The 22,163-nt window shown below is 46.1% G+C and overlaps 1 protein-coding gene across 4 annotated transcripts in view; it reads right to left on the bottom strand.

The window, feature by feature from the left end:
• Positions 1-585: 585 nt before the first annotated feature.
• Positions 586-22,163, bottom strand: part of TBC1D24 (TBC1 domain family member 24) — a 64,899-nt gene continuing 43,321 nt past the window's right edge. For all 4 annotated transcript variants that reach the window (XM_040356617.1, XM_040356615.1, XM_040356618.1 and 1 more), the window contains 3 exons: positions 7,849-7,944; positions 6,063-6,291; positions 586-1,246 (listed from right to left, as the gene is read on the bottom strand). In XM_040356617.1, coding sequence (XP_040212551.1) covers positions 1,068-1,246; positions 6,063-6,291; positions 7,849-7,944 — 504 coding nt within the window. In that variant the 3' untranslated portion in view covers positions 586-1,067. The remainder of the gene's footprint in view (positions 1,247-6,062; positions 6,292-7,848; positions 7,945-22,163) is intronic.

Here is a 22,163-nt window from a genome sequence, read left to right as displayed (position 1 = left end):
ACCATTTTCGGGCGGATCGGTCAGGTTTCCAGCGGACAACTGTTTCCTGGACTTGCTTTAAAACAGTCCGCTGGAAACCTGTCCGCCCGGACATGTACGGTCGTCTGTACATGTCCTGCCGCCAGCCATCCCTCGCATGCGTCGAATGACTTCGACGCATGCGTGGAAGCATTTTAAAGGCGGGCCGCCCACATCGCCGTGTCATTGTCGCTGCGACACCGCGGACACGCCCCGCGTATTGTTTACACGCGGACCTCTGTTCGATGGTGTGTATAGCCATCGAACAGAAGTCCCCGGGCAGACATGTCCGATGGAAACGGTCTGCAGACCGTTTTCATCGGACATGTCCTGCCGTGAGTACAAGGCCTTAGAGGTGCCTCTCTTCTCTTTTATACCCTGTAAAAAAATGCTTTGATATACAAGTGCTTTGGATTACAAGCAGGTTTCTGGAACGAAATTATATATATATATATATATATATATATATATATATATATATATATATATATATATATATATATATATATATATATATATATATATATATATATATATGAAAAAAAAAAAACGGACAGGACCAATCAATGCCTGAGATTCACTTTATTCCTAAAATTTCCAACACGGAGACAGACTCGGGACAAGTGAAATAATCCCCTATCCAGACTCTTGTTCTTTTTAAGGTTACACAATGATAGCTGGTTTCTGAGGGAGGAGAAGGAAAGACTGAATACACAAATACACAAAGACAGTACAAATAGCTGTATGTGACAAGCACACAGATAACACAGCAAACACACTTGGAATGGGCGGAAGTCACAGTTCCCTGGTGCAAAGTCTACATGATAAGAACTCTTGATATGCAATGGAATGAAGATGATGTTACTTGAACAGACATCCATCATTAATCTCAGAGGTCATAGTGTGGTTTTGTACAACACAACAACAGATACACGTTTTAGTCCATCAGACAAGAACCAGTAGTGAACAGCAACTCCAGCAGACCTCCCGTGTACCTGCTTAGCTGTCCCAGAATTCTGCGCTGGCGACATGGGTCATTGAGAAATGACTCAATGTAAGGTTGAGGGACGTTCCTCATGGTGGAGATTGTCCTCAAAACCCCACACCTCTATTATTGCCACCTGAAAGGTTTCGGAGCACAGAGGCTGGTTGTTGAAGGTGTTGCAGTGGCTGGTTCTTCCATAATTCAGATCAGAGTCCAAATATAAAGCTTGTCCATCTCCGCCACCTAGTGGAAGGAAAGATTAAGGCAGGACCCATCAGTTGATAAGACCAGAACAGGTAGCAATGCAGCAGATCTAAAGGATTCATCGGACATTCATCTTTAATCAGTAAATTAAACAATTTTCAAAAATAAATAAATGCACATATTAATGACCTTCTGAAAAAGCTAGTTATCTGGGAAATATATCCTGGGGATCACAGGAATGTTCAAAGTTCTGTACTCCTGTTACCTGTGGGCCAAGGTCCGCTGTCAGCCGACGTTAGGGGGTGCAACGGATCAAAAAAAAAAAAAAAAAAAAAAAAAAAAAAAACCACACACCTCACGGTTCGATTCATTCCTCGGATCAGAGCCATGGATCGGATAATTTTTTGGATCACTACCATATATAGCCCCCACTGTAATGTCCACAGACATCTCCCCCCTCACTGCAATGTACACATCTCCCCCCCCCCCCACTGCAATGTCCACATCTTCCTCCCTCCCACTGCAATGTCCACATCCCCCTCCCTCCCACTGCAATGTCCACATCCCCCTCCCTCCCACTGCAATGTCCACATCCCCCTCCCTCCCACTGCAATGTCCACATCCCCCTCCCCCACTGCAATGTCCACACCCCCCTCCCCCACTGCAATGTCCACACCCCCCTCCCCCCACTGCAATGTCCACACCCCCCTCCCCCCACTGCAATGTCCACATCTCCCTCCCTCCCACTGCAATGTCCACATCCCCCTCCCTCCCACTGCAATGTCCACACCCCCCTCCCCCCACTGCAATGTCCACACCCCCCTCCCCCCACTGCAATGTCCACATCCCCCTCCCCCCACTGCAATGTCCACATCCCCCTCCCCCACTGCAATGTCCACACCCCCCTCTGCAATGTCCACACCCCCCTCCCCCCACTGCAATGTCCACACCCCCCTCCCCCCACTGCAATGTCCACATCTCCCTCCCTCCCACTGCAATGTCCACATCCCCCTCCCTCCCACTGCAATGTCCACATCCCCCTCCCTCCCACTGCAATGTCCACACCCCCCTCCCCCCACTGCAATGTCCACATCCCCCCCCCCCCCCACTGCAATGTCCACATCCCCCTCCCCCCACTGCAATGTCCACCCCCCCCCCCCCCCACTGCAATGTCCACACCCCCCTCCCCCCACTGCAATGTCCACACCCCCCTCCCCCCCACTGCAATGTCCACATCCCCCTCCCCCCCACTGCAATGTCCACATCCCCCTCCCCACACTGCAATGTCCACATCCCCCTCCCCCCACTGCAATGTCCACATCCCCCTCCCCCCACTGCAATGTCCACATCCCCCTCCCCCACTGCAATGTCCACATCTCAGTCAGCGCCGCTCTGGGAAGCTGACCTAGGCCGCCGCCGGGTATACCAAGATGGCCGCCGCTCCGGCGCTAGGCCGAAGCAGCGGCCTTTCCTTTGGGCAGTGTGCCGATCCACGGACGTTGACCCTTTCGGATCACAGATCAATGACGATCCGTTGCACCCCTAGCCAACATCAATGAACTGCTCCAGGCTCTGCAAGGCTTGTTCAGCCACTCAGAGCCACTGAGGGCCTTAGCCACCCGCTCCCGCCCCTTCCACATCTCTGCACTCCAATAAGCACTGGAGGGGCTGAGCAAAGAGCCGGCGACTGACAGCCATAGACTGAAGACTGAGAACCAAGTGATCAGCAGTCTTTGATCACTCAGTTCTTGGTCAGAGGCGGCGGGGGGCAGATGAAGCATTGGACCAATGCTGTATCCACCCCAGGTGAATAGGTTTGTCATTTTCAATTCCCATACTTCTGTTTTAAAGCAACTCTGTTACTAAAATAAATATTGAAAATAAAAGTCAACGAAATTACCAACAATTTTAGTTGACTAAAAGTAAAATTGACTCTCAAAAGACCAACTAAAAACTAAATTGAAATTTGACGTAAAAAATGAACACTGGTTACATATCACAACAGCTAAATCTGTGTCTGTAGCGCATGTTCAAACCTCAATACCACAAATTAGTGATGCGCCAAAATGAAACCGCCGATGCTGAAACTGAAAACAGAAGTTTGTGGATGCACTTGTCTGAAAACAGAAACGGGCAGTTTAAAAAAAAAAAAATATTTAACCACTTCCATACCGGGCCTATTCTGGCACTCCTCTCCCAATGTAAAAACCTTTTTTTTTGCTAGAAAATTCCTCAGAACCCTCAAACATTATATGTTTTTTTTTAGCAGACACCCTATGGAATAAAATGGCAGTCATTGCAACTTTTTCTCTTGCACAGTATTTACGCAACAATTTTCCAAACATTTAAAAAAACAAAAACAAAAACCACAGTAAAGTTAGGCCAATTTTTTTGTATAGACTAAAGGAGCACGTTACGCCAAGTAAATAGACACCCAACATGTCACGCTTTAAAATTGCGCACACTCATGGAATGGCGCCAAACTTCAGTACTTAAAAAATCTCCATAGGCGACGCTTTAATTTTTCTTACAGGTTACCAGTTTAGAGTTAGGAGGAGGCCTAGTGTTAGAATTGTTGCTTGCGTTCTAATGCACGCAGCGATACCTTACATGTGTGGTTTGAACAGCGTTTACATATATGGGCAGGACTTGCGTGTGTGTTCGCTTCTGAGCGTGAGCTACCAGGGACAGGGGAGTTTTAAAAAAATAAAATAAAAAAGGTTACATTAATTTTTTTGATCACTTTTATTCCTATTACAAGGCATGTAAACCTCCCTTGTAATAGGAATGGTTTGTGACAGGTCCTCTTTATAGAGAGATGTGGGGTCTTATAAAGGCTGGAAAGCGCGAGATCGAAAATATAAATAAATTCACCAATCTTATGCTTACCGGCCGCGATCATGGCTTTGTTTACAACCGCGGTCCGGACATGACGAACGTCACACCAGGGCCTCAGACGGTCCTAGAGATGGCACGGGATTCTTTCTCCGCATCCCTGATGGCATGGGAGAGCCCGGAGAAGCACCGGATGGCGTCACCTGTAAGAACAATCAAGCTAAGCAGTGAAACTGCTGCTATGATGGTTCTTGCGGTTCACAGAATCGCTGGGGCATGACCGAAAAAAGTCAGTCGATCAGCGCTCTCAGCCATTGGCTGAGAGCGCTTACCGGAGTGATCTGGCAGCGGAGCCGCTCCTCTGTCAGAACATAAAACACAGCATGGGAGATTGTTATACTAACATCGGATAGTTAGTGCAGAGGTTCCGATCGGAGTTTTTTTCCCCACACTTTTCTTGGCAGATATCTCTTCATCTACATCTGTAAATGTGAATGGAAGAATCGTAGCTTCTTTTTTTTCCCCCCATGCAGCCCACAGGCTGCATGTAAAAAAAAAAAAAAAAAAAAAAAAAAAAAAAAAACACACACACACACACACACACACACACATTACAATATATGCCCAACAAGCAACATACTTGTATGTCGCTGGACTTTGAGTGGTTATACCAGGATGATGCCTGCAGGTTTAGGCATCCTCTTGGTATTGCTTTTTTCAGCCAGCAGTTGGCTCTCATATAAAAGCAATCCTACCCGTGTTTCCCTGAAAATAAGTCCGGGTCTTATATTAATTATGCCAACAAAAGACACAGTAGGGCTTATTTTCGGGGTAGGTCTTACCATGTAATATGGTGTCTTTTCTCTCCCCCTCTCCCTCCCTGCCTGTCAGGAATCCCCAGTGAGAACCAAGTTAAAATGCTTGTAAAATCCTACAATCCACTCTATTACAGTAGTATATAATGTACAATGTGTGTGTGTTCCTGTAATATAATTGTGCCAAATACCTTTGTTATAGCGCCATTCTGTGCTTCTGTGACCCGCCGGAGCTCTCTTCCCCATAATTATATTACAGAAACACACACATTGTACATTATATACTACTGTAATAGAGTGGATTATACAAGCATTTTTAACTAGGGCTTATTTTTGGGGTATGTCTTATATTGCAGCCCTCCTGGAAAATAACGCTAGGTCTTATTTTTAGGGTAGGTCTTATTTTTGGGGAAACAGGGTAGCAGCCAATTAGCCACTAGACTGCTTTTACAACCAGTGGGAGGGGATGCCGCGCCCCCCCCCCCCCCCCCCGAGAATGCAGCTGGCGGTTCTGCCATCTGGCCATAGAGCCGACTGGAGCGGTTCCAATCATCTTTATGGCCTAAGAAACCAGAACAAAAATGTCATCACTTCGGTTTCGCTGGATATAACCAGTGCTATTTTTAAATTGGGAAATCATCTTTCACACCGATCTTAGTGTGGTCAGATTCTTTAAGTGGAGGAGGAGAGCTCTAGAGTCTAATAGACCCCAACATTTGAATGAATAAAAAAAAATAAAAAAAATAAACCACACACACACGTCCCCCTGCAAAGGCGAACGCAAGCCTCGGTCTCTTGTCATATGTAAACAGCGATTGCACCATGCATGTGAGGTATCACTGCGAACGTCAGATCGTGGGCAATAATTCTAGCACTAGACCACCTCTGTAAATCTAAATCTACGCTTTTTGGGATTTATTTTTTCACACCAAAGACATGTAGCTGAATACATTTTGGCCTAAATGTATGACAAAACAAGCTTATTGGATTTTAGAACAAAAAGTACGGTAGTTCTTCAAAATTTGGGGTTATATTGCAAAAACTAAAAATCCCAGTGGTGATCAAACCACAAAAAAAAAGTGCCAAATTGCAAACAAATGCTCTGGTCAGGCAGGGGGTATAACCTTTCCAGAGGTCAAGGGGTTAAACATTTAGAGCAATAATAAAAACAGGCCAGTATTACACTTTGTGCACCAACTACTCACCTATGATAATGCATTCTGTGCTCCCAGCCATGAACATGGAGGCTGTTTTGGACGGAAGGTTGAAGTGGCGAGTGGCCAGGAATGGAGACAGGCGATCAGAAGGGTCCGTGCCATCCGCAGTGTCTTGGGAAGAGTTTGATTCTTGGTCAGCTGCTGCTGCTGCACTTACTCTGCCGAGCTCGGGGTGTTTTATGATCACCCACTCGTAGCGTTCCACCTCTGGTTGAAGCTAAACAAACAGATTCAATTAAGACACTGAAAGAAATATGCCAGTTATGCTTTCCATGTACACAATGTTCACACCTGAGAAGTCTGAACATGCAGGTTAAATGCAAATGAGGTTTTCTTATTTTAGTCTTTGCTTCCACCCATTTAATCTCCAATTTCAAGAGCGTCCTTTTCTTACCTATGCATGTGAATATGTTTAGATTAAAGCGACGTCCAATCTAGAAGTAAAATCTACTTGCAGCCACAACCAAAGACTAACCTAACTAGCCTGTAAAGCTAAACTCGCTATACGTACCTTTTCTGAAGCTGATTCCATCCCACGCTGATCTGCCAAGGTTGGGTTCACATTCTCTATGGAGCCGGTTCACACATGTCCACAGCGGCTCCAGTACAAATTGCACAGGAGTCCTGTGCGTCTTCTGGTCCGTTTCAGGTACGATTTCAGCCCAAAAAAATCAGGCTGAAATCGGACCTGAAACAGTGAATGGAGATGCACCACACTTCTGCGGTGAGCCAGATGTCTGCTCCAGACAGAATCCAGTCTTAACTACTTTCCAACCAGCCGCCGCAGTTCTACGACGGCAGGTCGGCTCCCCTGCGCGAGAGCCCGTAGCTCTACATCGCCTCGCAAAGTGGTCACTAGGGGGGCACATGCGCCCCCCGCTTGTCCCTGGTCCCGACCAGCGTGCCCGGCGGGTACGATCACCACCGGGCACCCGCGATTGCTCATTACAGAGCAAGAACCGGGAGTTGTGTGTGTAAACACACAGCTCCCGCTCCTGTCAGGGGAGAAATGCAATGTATGAACAGCGATCAGTCATTTCCCCTAGCGAGTCCACCCCCCCCCTACAGTTAGAACACACCCAGGGAACATACTTAACCCCTTCCCCGCCCCCTAGTGTTAACCCCTTCCCTGCCAGTGGCATTTTTATAGTAATCAATGCATTTTTATAGCACTGATCGCTATAAAAATGACAATAGTTCCAAAAATGTGTCCGAAGTGTCCGCCATAATGTCGCACGACCGAATAAATAAATAAAATCGCTGATCGCACCAATCAATAAACGCTTATTGCGATTTTTTTTTTACAAAAACATGTAGAAGAATACGTATCAGCCTAAACTGAGGATTTTTTTTTTTTATATATATTTTTGGGGAAAATGTATTCTGGTAAAAAGTAAAAAAAAAAAAATATGATTTTTTTTTCAAAATTGTCGCTCTATTTTTGTTTATAGCGCAAAAACTAAAAACCGCATGAGGTGATCAAATACCACCAAAAGAAAGCTCTATTTGTGAAAAAAAAAAGGCACGCCAATTTTGTTTGGGAGCCACGTCGCGCGACCGCGCAATTGTCAGTTAAAGCGACGCAGTGCCGAATCTCAAAAAGTGCTCTGGTCTTTGACCAGCAATATGGTCCGGGGCTGTGGTTAATCTGAAAAAAAAAAATTATTATAATGTCCTCTAGTAGTTCATAAACCCCATTAGAAGCAGTGTAATTACTGGGTACATAGGTATGGCTTTACTGAATGTATAAAGGACTGTCGAAAGAGCCGCTTACCCGAAAAACAAAACACTCTCCAGTTCCAAAGAAGCTCAGCTTGTTTCCGCTTTTCTTACGTGAATTCCAGTCAGTAGACAGATATGCACCACACACCTAGGAAAACAGAAAAATGGAAATACACTGAAAATCGATCAACATGAATAGGCTTCCCCCCCCCCCCCCCCCCCCCATGGACAGCAACTGCAGGTGTACTATAGATGTCCGCCAGGATGTAGCAGGTAAGCTGTAAACAACCTATGCAGTCAGTCAAGGACTTCCATGTTCTTTTCACTAGTCCTAAAGATATGAGCTGGCCAAATAATAACAGCCACCATCTACTGGGATTACCGTAACTATACAAAGTGCAGCAATGCTTTCTCCAAAAAGGAATTCATTTCATTATTTCTTTGTGATCCAAGGGGCAAAATATGCATTCAGAGCTGATCACACACATCTGGTGCAGCTGTAATAGTAACCACTCAACGTCTAACTACAGCTTGTTGTATTAAATTGTCACTAAACCCACATTATGGGAAAAAAAAGCCACACACACACACATCCACACACACATCAATAGATGCTGCATTACATGCTGTTCATACCAAGCCCTCTTCCACACGAGGCGGACTCCGTCGCTATGGAGTCCGCCAGCTCCCGCCGACTCAGCAGGAGATCTCTCTGCTGATCTGGCGGATGAAAAGTCCCTCTCTGATCACTGAGCGGGGAGGGGCTTGTGCAGCGCCGCTGTCTCTTATGGAGAGATGTGATGAAAATAGACAGCATGTCTGTTTTCATCAGATCTCACCCGATCCGGTATGGACGGATGGGGACGTATCGGCATCCGTCTGATTTTGGTGGATCGGATGGCAGCGGACAGGTCTCCGCTGCCATCCGGCACTTTATAGGACTGCATGTAGCGGCTGTTCAGGTCCGCCGCCAAAACCGACAGGCAGATCTGAATATTCCGATCGTGTGAAAGGGGCTTTCATTTCTAGCGGTCCTTTCACAAGAGCATTCCATTTGTTTCAACAGTTCTTAAAAAAAAAAAAAAAAAAAAAAAACACAGATCAGTTGTTTTACATCTACTATCAATGCAAAACAGGCGTTTACATGCACTCCGTTAGGAAAAAAAAAAAAAAAAAAAGTTGTTGACGGAAGCGGATGTAAATGGATAATCATCCGTCTACATCAGTTTTTCCATGGAGAGGCATTGGTTTTTGTTTTTTAGCCATCAATGTATGGATGAATAATGGACAAATGGAACGCCGTGTGAAAGGAGCCTATGAGATTAGTATTCTGTAGTCTGCAAACCTGGTTGATTCTGCTGTTTTCTATCTCCACCTTCTGTTCATGTCCCCAATTCAGCTAGGGATTTTGCAAGTGTTTGCAGCGCTGCACATGCTCAGTTTTCAGTGAGATTCTACGCCAAGCATTTTTCATCCCCATCACATCTGAGCAGCCCATGTGACTAGAGAGACATGTGGGTGTATACACGGTGGTAAATAAAAACCCACTCACTCCCTCATCCATCCAGGTCCACTAACCAGCTAAAACACAATGGGGCGGGATATTACATGTAGATTGATGAAGGCTTCACCTCCCTATTATTCTAAGACACAGGTTAGAGGGGCGTGACACAGACTGACTGGCAGAAATCCACCCACACCATGTTCTGGACAAAAAAAATAATAAAGATTTGATTTAAAATATACAGCATATTTGTATGACATTTTAAAACCGTTAAAAGTGGTTGTAAACCCCAATTAAAAAAATAAAAATAAAAAAAAGAGATTTTTAATACAGCTTACCTGTAAAATCTTTTTCTTGGAGTACATCACGGGACACAGAGCGGCATTCATTACTATATGGGTTATATGGAGTACCTTCAGGTGTAGACACTGGCAATCTTCAAACAGGAAATGCCCCTCCCTATATAACCCCCTCCCATAGGAGGAGTACCTCAGTTTTGTAGCAAGCAGTATGCCTCCCAAAATGGTCCTCAAAAGAGGGGTGGGAGCTCTGTGTCCCGTGATGTACTCCAAGAAAAAGATTTTACAGGTAAGCTGTATTAAAAATCTCTTTTTCTTTATCGTACATCACGGGACACAGAGCGGCATTCATTACTATATGGGATGTCCCAAAGCAATGCTTACAATGAGGGGAGGGAGAACATCTCCAAGACAAAAGGATTTAATTTAGAGATATACTCAAATCATAATAAATCCAACTTATTTGAGAAAAATAATCTTAAATTTTAAATTTAACTCAAAAAAAGAGGAGCCCCCGGAATCCGAGGGTCTCAAACTGCAGCCTGCAGCACTGCCTGCCCGAAGGCAGTATCAGTATTCCTTCTTACGTCCAACTTGTAGAATTTTGTAAATGTGTGGACAGAAGACCAGGTTGCCGCCTTGCAAACTTGAGCCATAGAGATCTGGTGGTGCGCTGCCCAGGAGGCGCCCATGGCTCTAGTAGAATGAGCCCTTAATGATACTGGAGGAGGCAACCCTTTCAAGCCGTAGGCCTGAGTGATCAATTGCTTAATCCACCTAGAAATGGTGGACTTTGCAGCTGCCTGCCCCTTCTTGGGCCCATCCGGTAGAATAAACAGCACATCTGTTTTCCGGATCTTCTCTGTAGCTTTAAGATAGGCCTTCATGGCCCTGACAATATCCAAGGTATGCAGCAACCCTTCCTTTCTGGAAGTAGGTTTAGGGAAGAAGGATGGTAATACCAAATCCTGGTTCAAATGAAAACTGGATATGACCTTCGGTAGGAAGGAAGGATGAGGGCGGAGAACGACCCTGTCCTTATGAAATATAAGATATGGTTCCTTACAGGATAAGGCTGCCAGTTCCGAAACTCTTCTTGCGGAAACTATGGCAACCAAAAACACCAACTTCCTTGTCAGTAGAACCAAAGGAACTTCAGCCAACGGCTCAAACGGTTGTTTCTGTAAACTCGACAGAACAAGATTTAAATCCCACGGACAAAGCGGGGATTTAACTGGAGGTTTAATACGTAAGACCCCTTGAAGGAAGGTCTTAACCAGCGAGTGGGTGGCCAGTGGCCGCTGAAACCACACTGACAGGGCAGAAATCTGTCCTTTGATTGTGCTTAATGCCAATCCTTTATCCACTCCTAGCTGGAGAAAACTTAAAACTCTATCTATGGTGAACTTGCGAGAAAGCCATAGCTTGGACTCGCACCAGCCTATATAGGCCTTCCAGACCCTGTGATAAATCACCCTAGAGACCGGTTTCCTGGCTCTGATTAGGGTAGAGATTACTTTCTGAGACAGACCTCTACCCCTGAGAATCAAGGATTCAGCTTCCAGGCCGTCAAATTTAGATGCCGTAAGGCAGGGTGGAGGATCGGACCTTGCGATAGCAGGTCTGGCCTTAGAGGCAGAGTCCAAGGGTTTCCCACTACCATCCTTAGGATTAGTGAGTACCAAGCCCTTCTGGGCCATGCTGGAGCTACCAGGATAACTGGTATGTGCTCCACCCGGATCCTGCGCAGCAGGCGGGGTAGTAACTGGAGCGGGGGAAACGCATAAAGAAGCTTGAACTGATGCCAAGGGCAAACCAGAGCATCGGTTCCGCAGGCCATCGGATCCCTTGAGCGGGACATGAACCTGTCTAGCTTCTTGTTGAGTCTCGATGCCATGATATCCACGTCCGGCACTCCCCATCTTTGGCAGAGTGCTTGAAAGACTTGTGGATGCAGAGACCATTCCCCCGGCCATAGAGTCTGGCGGCTTAAGAAGTCCGCCTGAAAGTTGTCCACTCCGGGAATGAATACTGCCGATATGCAGGGCACATGAGCCTCTGCCCATAGGAGAATCAAGCTCACTTCTCTCTGAGCGGCCTGACTCCTGGTCCCCCCTTGGTGATTTATGTATGCCACTGCCGTGGCATTGTCTGATTGAATTCTCACCGGGAGCCCCTGCAATTTCGACGTCCAAGCCCTGAGGGCTAGTCGAACAGCTCTGAGCTCCAAGATGTTGATGGGTAAAAGCTTCTCTGGCTTTGCCCAAATACCTTGGCGAGTGGAACCATCCACAATCGCTCCCCAGCCCGTCAGGCTGGCGTCTGTGGTCACTATCTTCCAAGCCACTGGGCTGAAAGATTTTCCCTTCAGTAGATTCTGAGGGTCTAACCACCAACACAGACTTTGCCGGACTCTTGATGAGAGAGGCAACGGGATATCCAAGGCCTGTGGCCTTCTGCTCCATGCTGACAGGATGGCTGCCTGCAGGATGCGAGTGTGGCTCTGGGCGTATGGCACCGCCTCGAAAGTAGCCACCATCTTGCCTAGTAATCTCATACATAGGCGAATAGTCTGTTCTTTCTTGCTTAGAACCAGTAGGATTAATTCCTTGATGGCTTTGACCTTCCTCAGAGGTAGGAACACCCCTTGTTGTTCCGTGTCTAATCTCATGCCGAGATATTCCAACTGCCTTGTGGGCTGGAATGCTGACTTTTCTCGATTTAGGACCCAGCCGAACCTCTCGAGGTATTGGACCGTGAGGGCCACTGCTCGTTCCAAGCCGGGAGACGAGTGGTCTATGACTAGGAGGTCGTCCAGGTATGCTAGGATCGTGACCCCTTGGATCCTTAGCTTGGCTAGGATTGGAGCTAGAACCTTCGTGAACACCCGGGGGGCCGTAGCCAACCCGAAGGGAAGCGCCACGAATTGGAAATGACGCGAAGCCACCATAAAGCGTAGATATCTTTGATGTGGCTGATAAATTGGAACATGAAGGTAGGCATCCTTTATGTCTATGGACGCCATGAAGTCGTCTTTTTGGAGTGTGGCAGCTGCTGACCGCACGGATTCCATCCGAAATGAGCGGACTTTTAAGTATGCATTTACCATCTTTAGGTCCAAAATTGGCCTGACATCTCCATTGGGCTTTAGGATGATGAATAGGTTGGAGTAGAAACCCAGCCCCTGTTCCAGGACTGGTACCTCTACTATTACCTCCTGGGAAAGTAGATGATCTAGAGCCGACCTTAATGCGGCTCTTTTCTCCAGATCGTTTGGAATCCTCGACTCCTGGAAATGAGGAGGAGGAAACCTTAGGAATTCTAGCTTGTAGCCTGTGGCCACGGAAGACCGTACCCACTCGTCGGGAATGCTGGCTTCCCAAATCTCCGAAAAGAGTCGCAGCCTTCCCCCCACCTTCGTGGGTGGGGGCGCCCCTTCATGAGGTAGACTTGGGGGCTGGTTTTGCTGGCTTGCGAAACCACTGCCTCTTGCCCCTAACAGCCTGTCCTCGTGATCTGCTGTTGAAGCCGAAGTTTGTTCTTGCAGGAGGCCGTCGATACTGCTTGGCATTAGAGGGCCCCTGCCCAGGGGAGGACTGTCGTTTAAACGCAGGTCCCTGAACCCTCTTCTTAGTTGGCAAGAGAGTACTCTTGCCGCTTGAAATGGTCTGAATGTATTTATCTAAGTCCTCTCCGAAGAGCCGTCCTCCATGGAAGGGAAACCCTGCCAGGAGCTTCTTGCATGGGGGCTCAGCCTCCCAGCTTTTTAACCATAAGAGTCTTCTCATATGGATAAGGGATAATGATAAACGTGACGCTTGTTGGATAGAATCCTTGATTGCGTCTACCGTAAAACATATGGCCTTAGGGACATCCGAAAATTCTTCTGCCTGCTCGGCAGGAATAAGTTCAAGCATTTGCTTAAATTGATCCGATAAAGCTTGAGCGACTCCAATCGCAGCCACGGCTGGCTGTACTACTGCCCCTGCAGAAGTGAAGGAGTTCTTAAGTAGGGCTTCCAAGCGTCTATCAACTGGATCTTTGAAAACCTGTACGTTTTCTACAGGACATGTTAACGATTTGTTAACACATGAGATGGCTGCGTCTACTGCAGGAGAAGCCCATCTCTTGGAAAACTTTTCTTCCATAGGATATAAGACAGAAAATTTCTTAGGTGGAAAGAAAACCTTGTCTGGTTTGTTCCACTCTTGGAACAAGACTTCCTCCAATAGAGGATGGATCGGAAACACAGCACTGCTTTGAGGCGCCCTCAGTGAGCCCAAAGCTGAAACCGTCGATACCTGGAGATCTGGTACAGGCAGGTTGAATGCCTTATGGACCAAGTCCGTCAAGCCCTGAATCCACCAGCTCTCCCTCAGGGAGACTGCCCCAGACTCCTCTGTATCCGGATCTTCGATCCCTGAACCTACTTGGTCTCTGTCCAAGAGGTCCAATTCCCCAGAGGAAAGGACCTCCTCTTCCGAGGGTCCGCGCACGGGTGACGGAGATCTATTCCGCTTACTACCCCGCATGGCTGCGGCTATCATTTCTCCCATGCTTCTCCGCATCTCATTTAAAGAGGCGAGTAACACCTCCTCCGTGACCACCTTAGGGTTGGGTTGACTCGCGTCAGCTCTAGCCCCAGACCCCGATGGCCCAAAGGCTTCCTGTGGGGAAAGCAGCGGCATAGCTCTATCCGAGACCTCAGATTCTGCGGGGGAATCCCCACCTTTTGTACCCTCTGATCTTGATGCCATGGTACAATACCGAGGTACACCTGCTACTTATTGGTACCTGGGACTTATAATAGTTAAATGCCCAAACACCTGTTTGGGGAATAAAAAATGTTTCCTCTACCCTAGATGACACTTTTTTTTTTTTTTTTTTTTTTCAAAAAAAAACTTTTTTTTTTTTTTTTTTTTTTTTTTTTTCAATCTAGGCAAGAAAAAACATTCTATCCCCCTGAGTAGTATTGCCAAAGAAAAGACTATGAGATGGAAAAGAAAACCAGCCTATTCCTAGGCTAAACCACAATCTTCTGAAGACTGTAGTATTCTTTCTGGCCACTGTGTGTCCTCAGCGCCCCGTGCTTCACTCCAGTCCTTCCTCCCTTAAGCCAGAGAAATGAATGAGCTGTGGCATCTAAGGAAGGGCCGCCCCTTCCTTTAAACCACTGACCCGCCCTTCCCCCCCAGCTAAAACGGCGCCAAATGCGTCTATAACACGTGCACGCGCACCGCGCGCGCGCCCGCCGACGGGGGGGGGGGGGGTTGGGAGGAAGGGCCTCTCTGTTCCTGCAGCCGCAGGCCTGGAACCCACGAGGAGGTCAGCGTTTTGCCTGCCTTGCAGGCATGAGGGAGAGGACTGGATAGAGCATCGCCTGGAGGCTTGCAGGTAAGCATAGCTCTCTGACACACACATACACTTGTACATAAAAGGCCCCACTCACAGCTTTTCCAACACTACCAGGGAGGTCACTTTTTATGGGGAAATATAACATATAGAGCCATCCTATCTTCATGATATGTGACTGGTTTGCCAGATGCAATGCATAACCTTAGGCATGTCCCCTGTGACCTCCCAGAAAAAACTTGCTAAGAGCCAAGCCCCGCAGGTTTTTCCCCTTACTTACCTGCTCCATGCCGCAGGACTTTGCCAAGCAAGAGGTCCAATCTTCCCCCATCTCCGTGGGGATGTCTAGACCTTCAGGCCCTGGGAACCTTCTTCTTCCATGAAGGATCCACTGTCCTGGGCCCATACAGCACCCTGGCAAACAGAAAACATTAGGCGCCCCAAAGGTTTTCTAAGTTCTGGGCCCAGGGTCCAGCTCTCTTAAAAAGAAAGCATTATGGGCTATACCCCAAGGGTTTGGGGTCCGGTTACTGACCACTTTAGCGCGCAGGCTTTTTTGGACAGAACCGGTAGCTCACCTAATCCCAAGGATGCGGAGGCAAGCTAAACCATGACTAACACCTAAGACACTGGCGTAAAAACTGAGGTACTCCTCCTATGGGAGGGGGTTATATAGGGAGGGGCATTTCCTGTTTGAAGATTGCCAGTGTCTACACCTGAAGGTACTCCATATAACCCATATAGTAATGAATGCCGCTCTGTGTCCCGTGATGTACGATAAAGAAAACCCTGCAAGACAAAGGCATACTAGCTCATTATGATATACTTACCTCGAAGCCCCCTGCAGCAGTCCTCGCCTGCCCCTCCAGCCAGCGACATCTATCCTGGGGGCTTACTTCTGGGTATCGTGGCTCCGGCACTGTGATTTGCCGGAGCCGCAATGATGTCACTTCCATGCATGCGCGCGGGAGCCTCCGGGAACAGCACGCTGACTGAAGCAACGGCACATAGGTGCCATTGCTTAAGTCTGCCCCAGTGCCGATGACATTGGCACATGCAGGGGATATCTCCTAAACCGTGCAGGTTTAGGAGATGTCCTGGGTAGCTACAGGTAAGCCTCATTATAGGCTTACCTGTAGCATAAAGTTGTTGTAAAGTGTTTACAACCACTTTACCAGCTGTTAATTATTTTTACTCTCTATTCCAAAGGCTTTTTTTTTTTTCCTTTGAACATGTGTCCAGTAGCAGAGGACTAGAAGCTCCCCCTGCTTATGTTTTCCTGCAGACAGGCTGGGAAAGAGCTGGGTCAGGTGACAGCTGTATATCCACTAGGGAAAAAAAAAAGAAGTACCAATTTTTTTTTTTTTCTTCCTTAAAATAAAATTACAGCACCATCATACATACACATAAATAAAATGGACTATATAAAATCAGGAAGACATTTTTTCCCCCTGCTGCACCAAATTGGAAAATTCTTTGCTGGGGTTTTTTGTCTTCCTCTGGATCAACTGTGGATGAAGGATTGGTTAAACTAGATGGACATGTATCTTTTTTCAAACTAATAGCTAGGGCGCCTACATTTCCCAGCGTGCATTGCGGCTAAGTACGCCGCACGGGCCTATTGATTTAGACGTGAACGTAAACGACGCAATTCCCAATTAACGGACGACTTACGCAAACAACGTAAAAATTTCGAATTTCGAAGCGGGAACGGCGGCCATACTTTAACATTGGCTACGCCACCTAGGGGGCATCTTTAACTTTAGGCGGCCTCTTACGTAAACGGCGTAAATGTACTGCGGAGGACAGGCGTACGTTCGTGAATCGGCGTATCTACGGATTTGCATATTCTACGCAGACCGCAATGGAAGCGCCACCTAGCGGCCAGCCTCAATATTGCAACCTAAGATAGGACGGCGCAAGCCGTCGTATCTTAGATATGTTTAAGCGTATCTCTGTTTGAGAATACACTTAAACATAAGTCGGCGTAGATTCTGAGTTAGGTCGGCTTATCTACTGATAAGCCGGCCTAACTCTTTCTGAATCTACCTATAACTATGTACAATACTGTGAAGTGAAGCACTGACACCAAAAAAATAAAATGACATGGGTTGCCAATACCAACAAGGAAACGTATGCCCTACTGCAGGATTTTGCCACTATACCTTCAGAGATCAAAAAACATATAAAGTAAAAAATTTGGCCAATTATTATTATTTTTTTATAATGCACAACAGTGTACAGAAATAAAATGGTCATTTAGGACAGTTATGTGTTAATTCCACTTACCTTATTGTGGTCTTTTCTGAGATATGGTTCTGCTGAAACTGAATGGAATGGAGTGATACTAATATTATGAACAAGAGCAACCCTTTACAATTATAAAAAGGGAGAGTACAGTTACAATACAAATCAAGACTAGAGGGTTAAGAGGACCCCGCTTGTGAGTGGATCACAGCATGGAGACAAGTGTAATTACAGCAGAAGAAGTAGGGCCAGAGGTCTTTTAGCCCTACTACTCCTGTGGGTCCCGGGAGTGCACTTCGTTCTGCACTCTGGTGACCCAGAATCAGTTAAAGCCTGCTGTCGGCGAATGTCACAGAGCCAGTCCAGGCTCTGCAGGGTTCCGGACAATTTTGGGGTCTGCCCAGAAGCGTGGACCGACAGCTAGCTCAGCGTGCCGCTGAGAGCCTGAGCCATCCACTCCTGCCTCCGCCACAGTGCAGCACGCTAGTGAGCACAGGAGGGGTAAAAGCAGAGAGAATAGTAATTGACAGTCTGCTTTCTGTGCTCAGAGGGGATCTGAGAACTGAGTGATCAGCAGTCTTTGATCGCTCAGCTCTCAGTGTAAAGCTGAAAAAGAGAAAAAAAAAAAAAAAAAAAGAGAAAAAATGAGAAAGAGAAAGAAGGAAGAAAGAAGAATGCAGGTTTAGCACTCCATGGTGTTCCTCTTTTCTCGCTGTAGAAAATGAATACGGATATTGGACTGATGGTTGAAAAGTTTTCGAAAGTGCTCCATGCATGGTAAAATATGTTGAGGAGTCTTGGCCAATAGAAAAAAAATCCACGCTAATCATCTTGGATGCAGACGGAATCTCCATTGCCAGCGATTGTATTCTGACAGCTGTAGGCTGTCTGACTGGAAACGACTGCTGTTTGGACAACAATTTTATGCCTTGTTCCGATGATTTTCATACCAAAGAATGTTGCTCAGGAGGGTGCAAAAGTGCCACCCAAGGCTAAAAATTTGCTCAGTGTATGGTCAGCTTAATACGGAGTTCCACCCTAAAAACAAACTTTATTAACAGCTTGCCTTTAAATATATATATATATATATATATATATATATATATATATATATATATATATATATATATATATATATATATATATATATATATATATATATATATATATATATATATATATATATATATATATATATATATATATATATATATATATATATATATATATATATATATATATATATATATATATAATTTTTTACTTACATCTATCTGGCTGTTACTAGGCAGATCTCGTAATCTGCCTAGTTCCTGAGCCCACGGTAGTTCAACTTCCTGTCCTAAGACCCCATTGCCTCCTGGGAGATGACACTCATTTCCCAGGAGTCTCTGGTCATTACTGTGCCTAAAAATCCCAGCATGCACCTCTCTAGGGAAATCCAGGAAGACACAGGAACTGGGCTTCTCATGTCCACAGCCAACATGGAAACTGCCACAAAAATCGCTGAGCAGATATCAGGTAGGCGTTTACACTGTTTTATGTACCGATCGTGTTTTTTTTGATAATTGTAAAAGAATATTGTATTGTGGATTGCAAAAAAAATAAGGCTATGCATTGATCGGCATTATACAAGTGCACTAAACTGCAGATCAACACACACTAGTGTTATTTAGCCAAGACTTTGCCCCAAAATTAAAGACCATTTCTCAAGGGGACTTATTCACAGCAGCATATGACCCAGCTTTCTGCTAGCACCTGTACTGTAAAGTAGTTTCTGGTCACCACTAGAGGGCGATGCATAGAAACAGTAGACTGGCTCTGCATTTCGCCGAATGGCCAACCTGTCACTCTAGACTAGATTTATTAGAGCATAGGAGAAGAACGCAGGGGACAATGCTGCAGAAAACAAGCCCTGTCTGTAAGTAAATGCCATATCTTACACCTCGATCTGCCAGGCTCCCTCCATCTGTGTGATAACATCGGACTGATTACATAGATGGATGAAGTCTGCCAGAGCAAATAAAAAAAAAAATTTATATTATATATAAAAAAAATACTAGTACATCCGATTTCTATAGTTCTGGGGCCGGATTCAGATACGAGATACGCCGTCGTATCTCTGAGTGCGGGCTGTCGTATCTATGCGCCTGATTCAGAGAATCAGTTAGACCTCTTTCACATTGAGGCGTGGAGCCGTGGTGACGGTATAGCCGCGCTATTTGTAGCGCCGCTATACCGTTGTATTTACCGCGATATTCGGGCGCTAGCGCTGAGGTTTTAACCCCAGCTAGCGGCCGAAAAAGGGTTAATACCGCGGTTTCCTATTGATTTCAATGGGAAGGCGCGGTATAGGAGCGGTGAACAAACCGCTCCTATACCGCCGTAAAGATGCGGCTAGCAGGACTTTTGGAGCGCTCCTGCTAGCCGGGCATGATTTTTCATGTGGTATAGCAGCACTATTTTTAGCGCTGTACCGCATGAAAAACGCCTCAATGTGAAAGGGGCCTTAAGCATAGATTTCCCTAAGATCCGACCGGCGTAAGTGTCTTACACCATCGTATCTTAGGCTGCATATTTACGCTGGCCACTAGATGGCGCTTACGTATAGTTGCTTTTTCCGGTGTTAAGTTACCCCTGCTATATGAGGCATAGCTAATGTTAAGTATGGACATCGTTCCCATGCCGAGTTTTGAAACTTTTACGTCGTTTGCGCAAGTCGTTTGCGAATAGGGCTTTGCGTAAGTTACAGTTATGTTTAGAATTACAATTGCCCTAGGGTGGTAATCAAACGTTGCGTAAGTTACGTTCACGTCGAAACCAATGAGGCTTTGCCGCGTAATTTCGAGCCTGCGCACTGAGATTCTTTCACGAACGGCGCATGCGCCGTTCACAAAAAACGTAAAATAGGCGGGGTCATCTTAAATTTAAATAAAACACGCCCACAACATCCCCATTTGAATTAAGCGGGCTTACGTCGCCACACATACGTTACGCCGCAACTAAAGGCGCAAGTTCTTTCTGCATACGGAACTTGCGCCCAAAGTTACGGCGGCGTAACGTATCTGAGATACGTTACGCCCGCAGATAGGCGAATCTATCTGAATCTGGGCCCTGGATTCTAAGAGCATTTAACCCAGTAGTTATTTGGGCTTTAAGTCAGACCCACAACAAGCTGCATATAAGAGTCATCATTCTTTCACCGTATTACTTGTTCCGGGTCAGTGAATCAAACTGCACTGAAGGTAAAGAATCAGCATGACCACTTGGGAACTAGCAACAGAAAATCAGCATCCTTAATTTTCTCATGATGCTTTTTGCATCTTGCAGATTTGCACTACCGAACGTGTTCCATAGGAAACCATGTTAAATGGACTGCAGTGCAAATCTGCAAAATGCAAAAAGCACTAAACCTGCATAGGTGTGAATCCATCCTTAGGCCCCATACACACCATTAGGTTTTCTGCAGATTTCTGTCTTCAGATTTACCAAAACCATACACTATGAGGTCAAACCTTAAGGCCGGAATCACACTAGTGCGGTGCGAATTTCAGCTCTCTTATCTCTGCAGAGAGATAAGAGAAGTGTTCAGCAGATTAGCAACGTTTTAGATGCGAATTTGGAGACCTGGGAGAAGTTGCGGGTGAGAGGAGAGTGGGGGAGAAGTGTATTGAGCTGAATGAGAGAAATTCCTGAAGAGAACTGAACACATCTGCGAATCAGCTGCGTACCCATAGAAGATAATGGGCTTGAATTCGCACCGCAATGCCTAAAAGACGCACACGGTTTTACTGCAATGCGCAGTGCGAATGCATCGCACATATGTGAACCAGCCTCATTGAAAACAATGTATTTAGAAATGTTCTGCGTATTGGATGCGGTTTAAGCCGCACTCAATTCGCATTGGTGTGAACCTGGCCTAAGAGTTTCAATTTGTCTGCAATCAGACAGGCCCTTGCACTACATGGTTTTGGTAAATCTGAAGATAAAAATCTGCAGAAAATCCAATAGTGTGTATGGGGACTTATTTATCTAATTTCTATTTTTTTTTTAACAGGTAACCAAACTGCCATTTTGTATGGCTCCAATGACAAGTACAAATATAAAAAAAGTGTTGGGGATTTTTCATTTAAGTTGTCAAGACTCAAAACCGAAACAATAAAAACCTGACTTGGGTCCCCTTTACATCACCATTCTTAAATCGGTTCCCGATTGGACGGTCCATTTACTACTATGGACCGGCGGGTGTAAAGAGACTTATATCTGTCAATTTACTTCCAATACGATCCATATAAACAAACAAACAAACAAACAAACAAACAAACAAACAAACAAACAAACAAACAAACAAACACACACACACCTCACCACCCTCCACACGTGGAGGGGGATCTATCCTCCGTCTGGGCCAGGGGTGTCAAACTCCATTTCATCACAGGCCACATAAGCAATAAAGTTGCTATTAAAAAGGACCAGTTGTATCTGTAAGACTGGATGTCCAGATCACTCCCATCAGAAATCAAGAGTCTCCCCACCATCCCCCTACTTCACAATGCGCCCCCTTGCCTTATGCTGCTCCCGGGAAGATACTGGGGCAGAGCTGGCAAGTATAAAGGGTCTGGAGGAGGACTGGTATCAACTGCTGAATACTGAGACCAAGGAAGGCAGAGACAAGGGGGTACTGCGAACTCCACAGAGAAACACAGGATCTGGTGGAGAAGTTCTGTCCTCCTCTCTGCTGCCAAGAGAGGAGGACAGAACAGGGGACAAGGCAGGGGTCAGAGATGAGGGGGGTGCCACAGCTGCAGGAGAGGTGCAAGTACCACAAGAAATGGCGTAGCGGGCTGGATTTGGCCCACAAGACTTGTGTGTGAGACATGGTCTAGGCCAGTGTTTCTCAACCTTTTTCTACTCGGGGCACCCTTAAAAAGTATTTTCAGTCTTGAGGCACCCCAGTCCAAGGCT

This window comes from Rana temporaria, chromosome 6, assembly GCF_905171775.1.
Source record: "Rana temporaria chromosome 6, aRanTem1.1, whole genome shotgun sequence".
In the NCBI taxonomy this organism is placed as follows: domain Eukaryota; kingdom Metazoa; phylum Chordata; class Amphibia; order Anura; family Ranidae; genus Rana; species Rana temporaria.
This window is presented reverse-complemented; position numbering and strand designations above follow the sequence as displayed.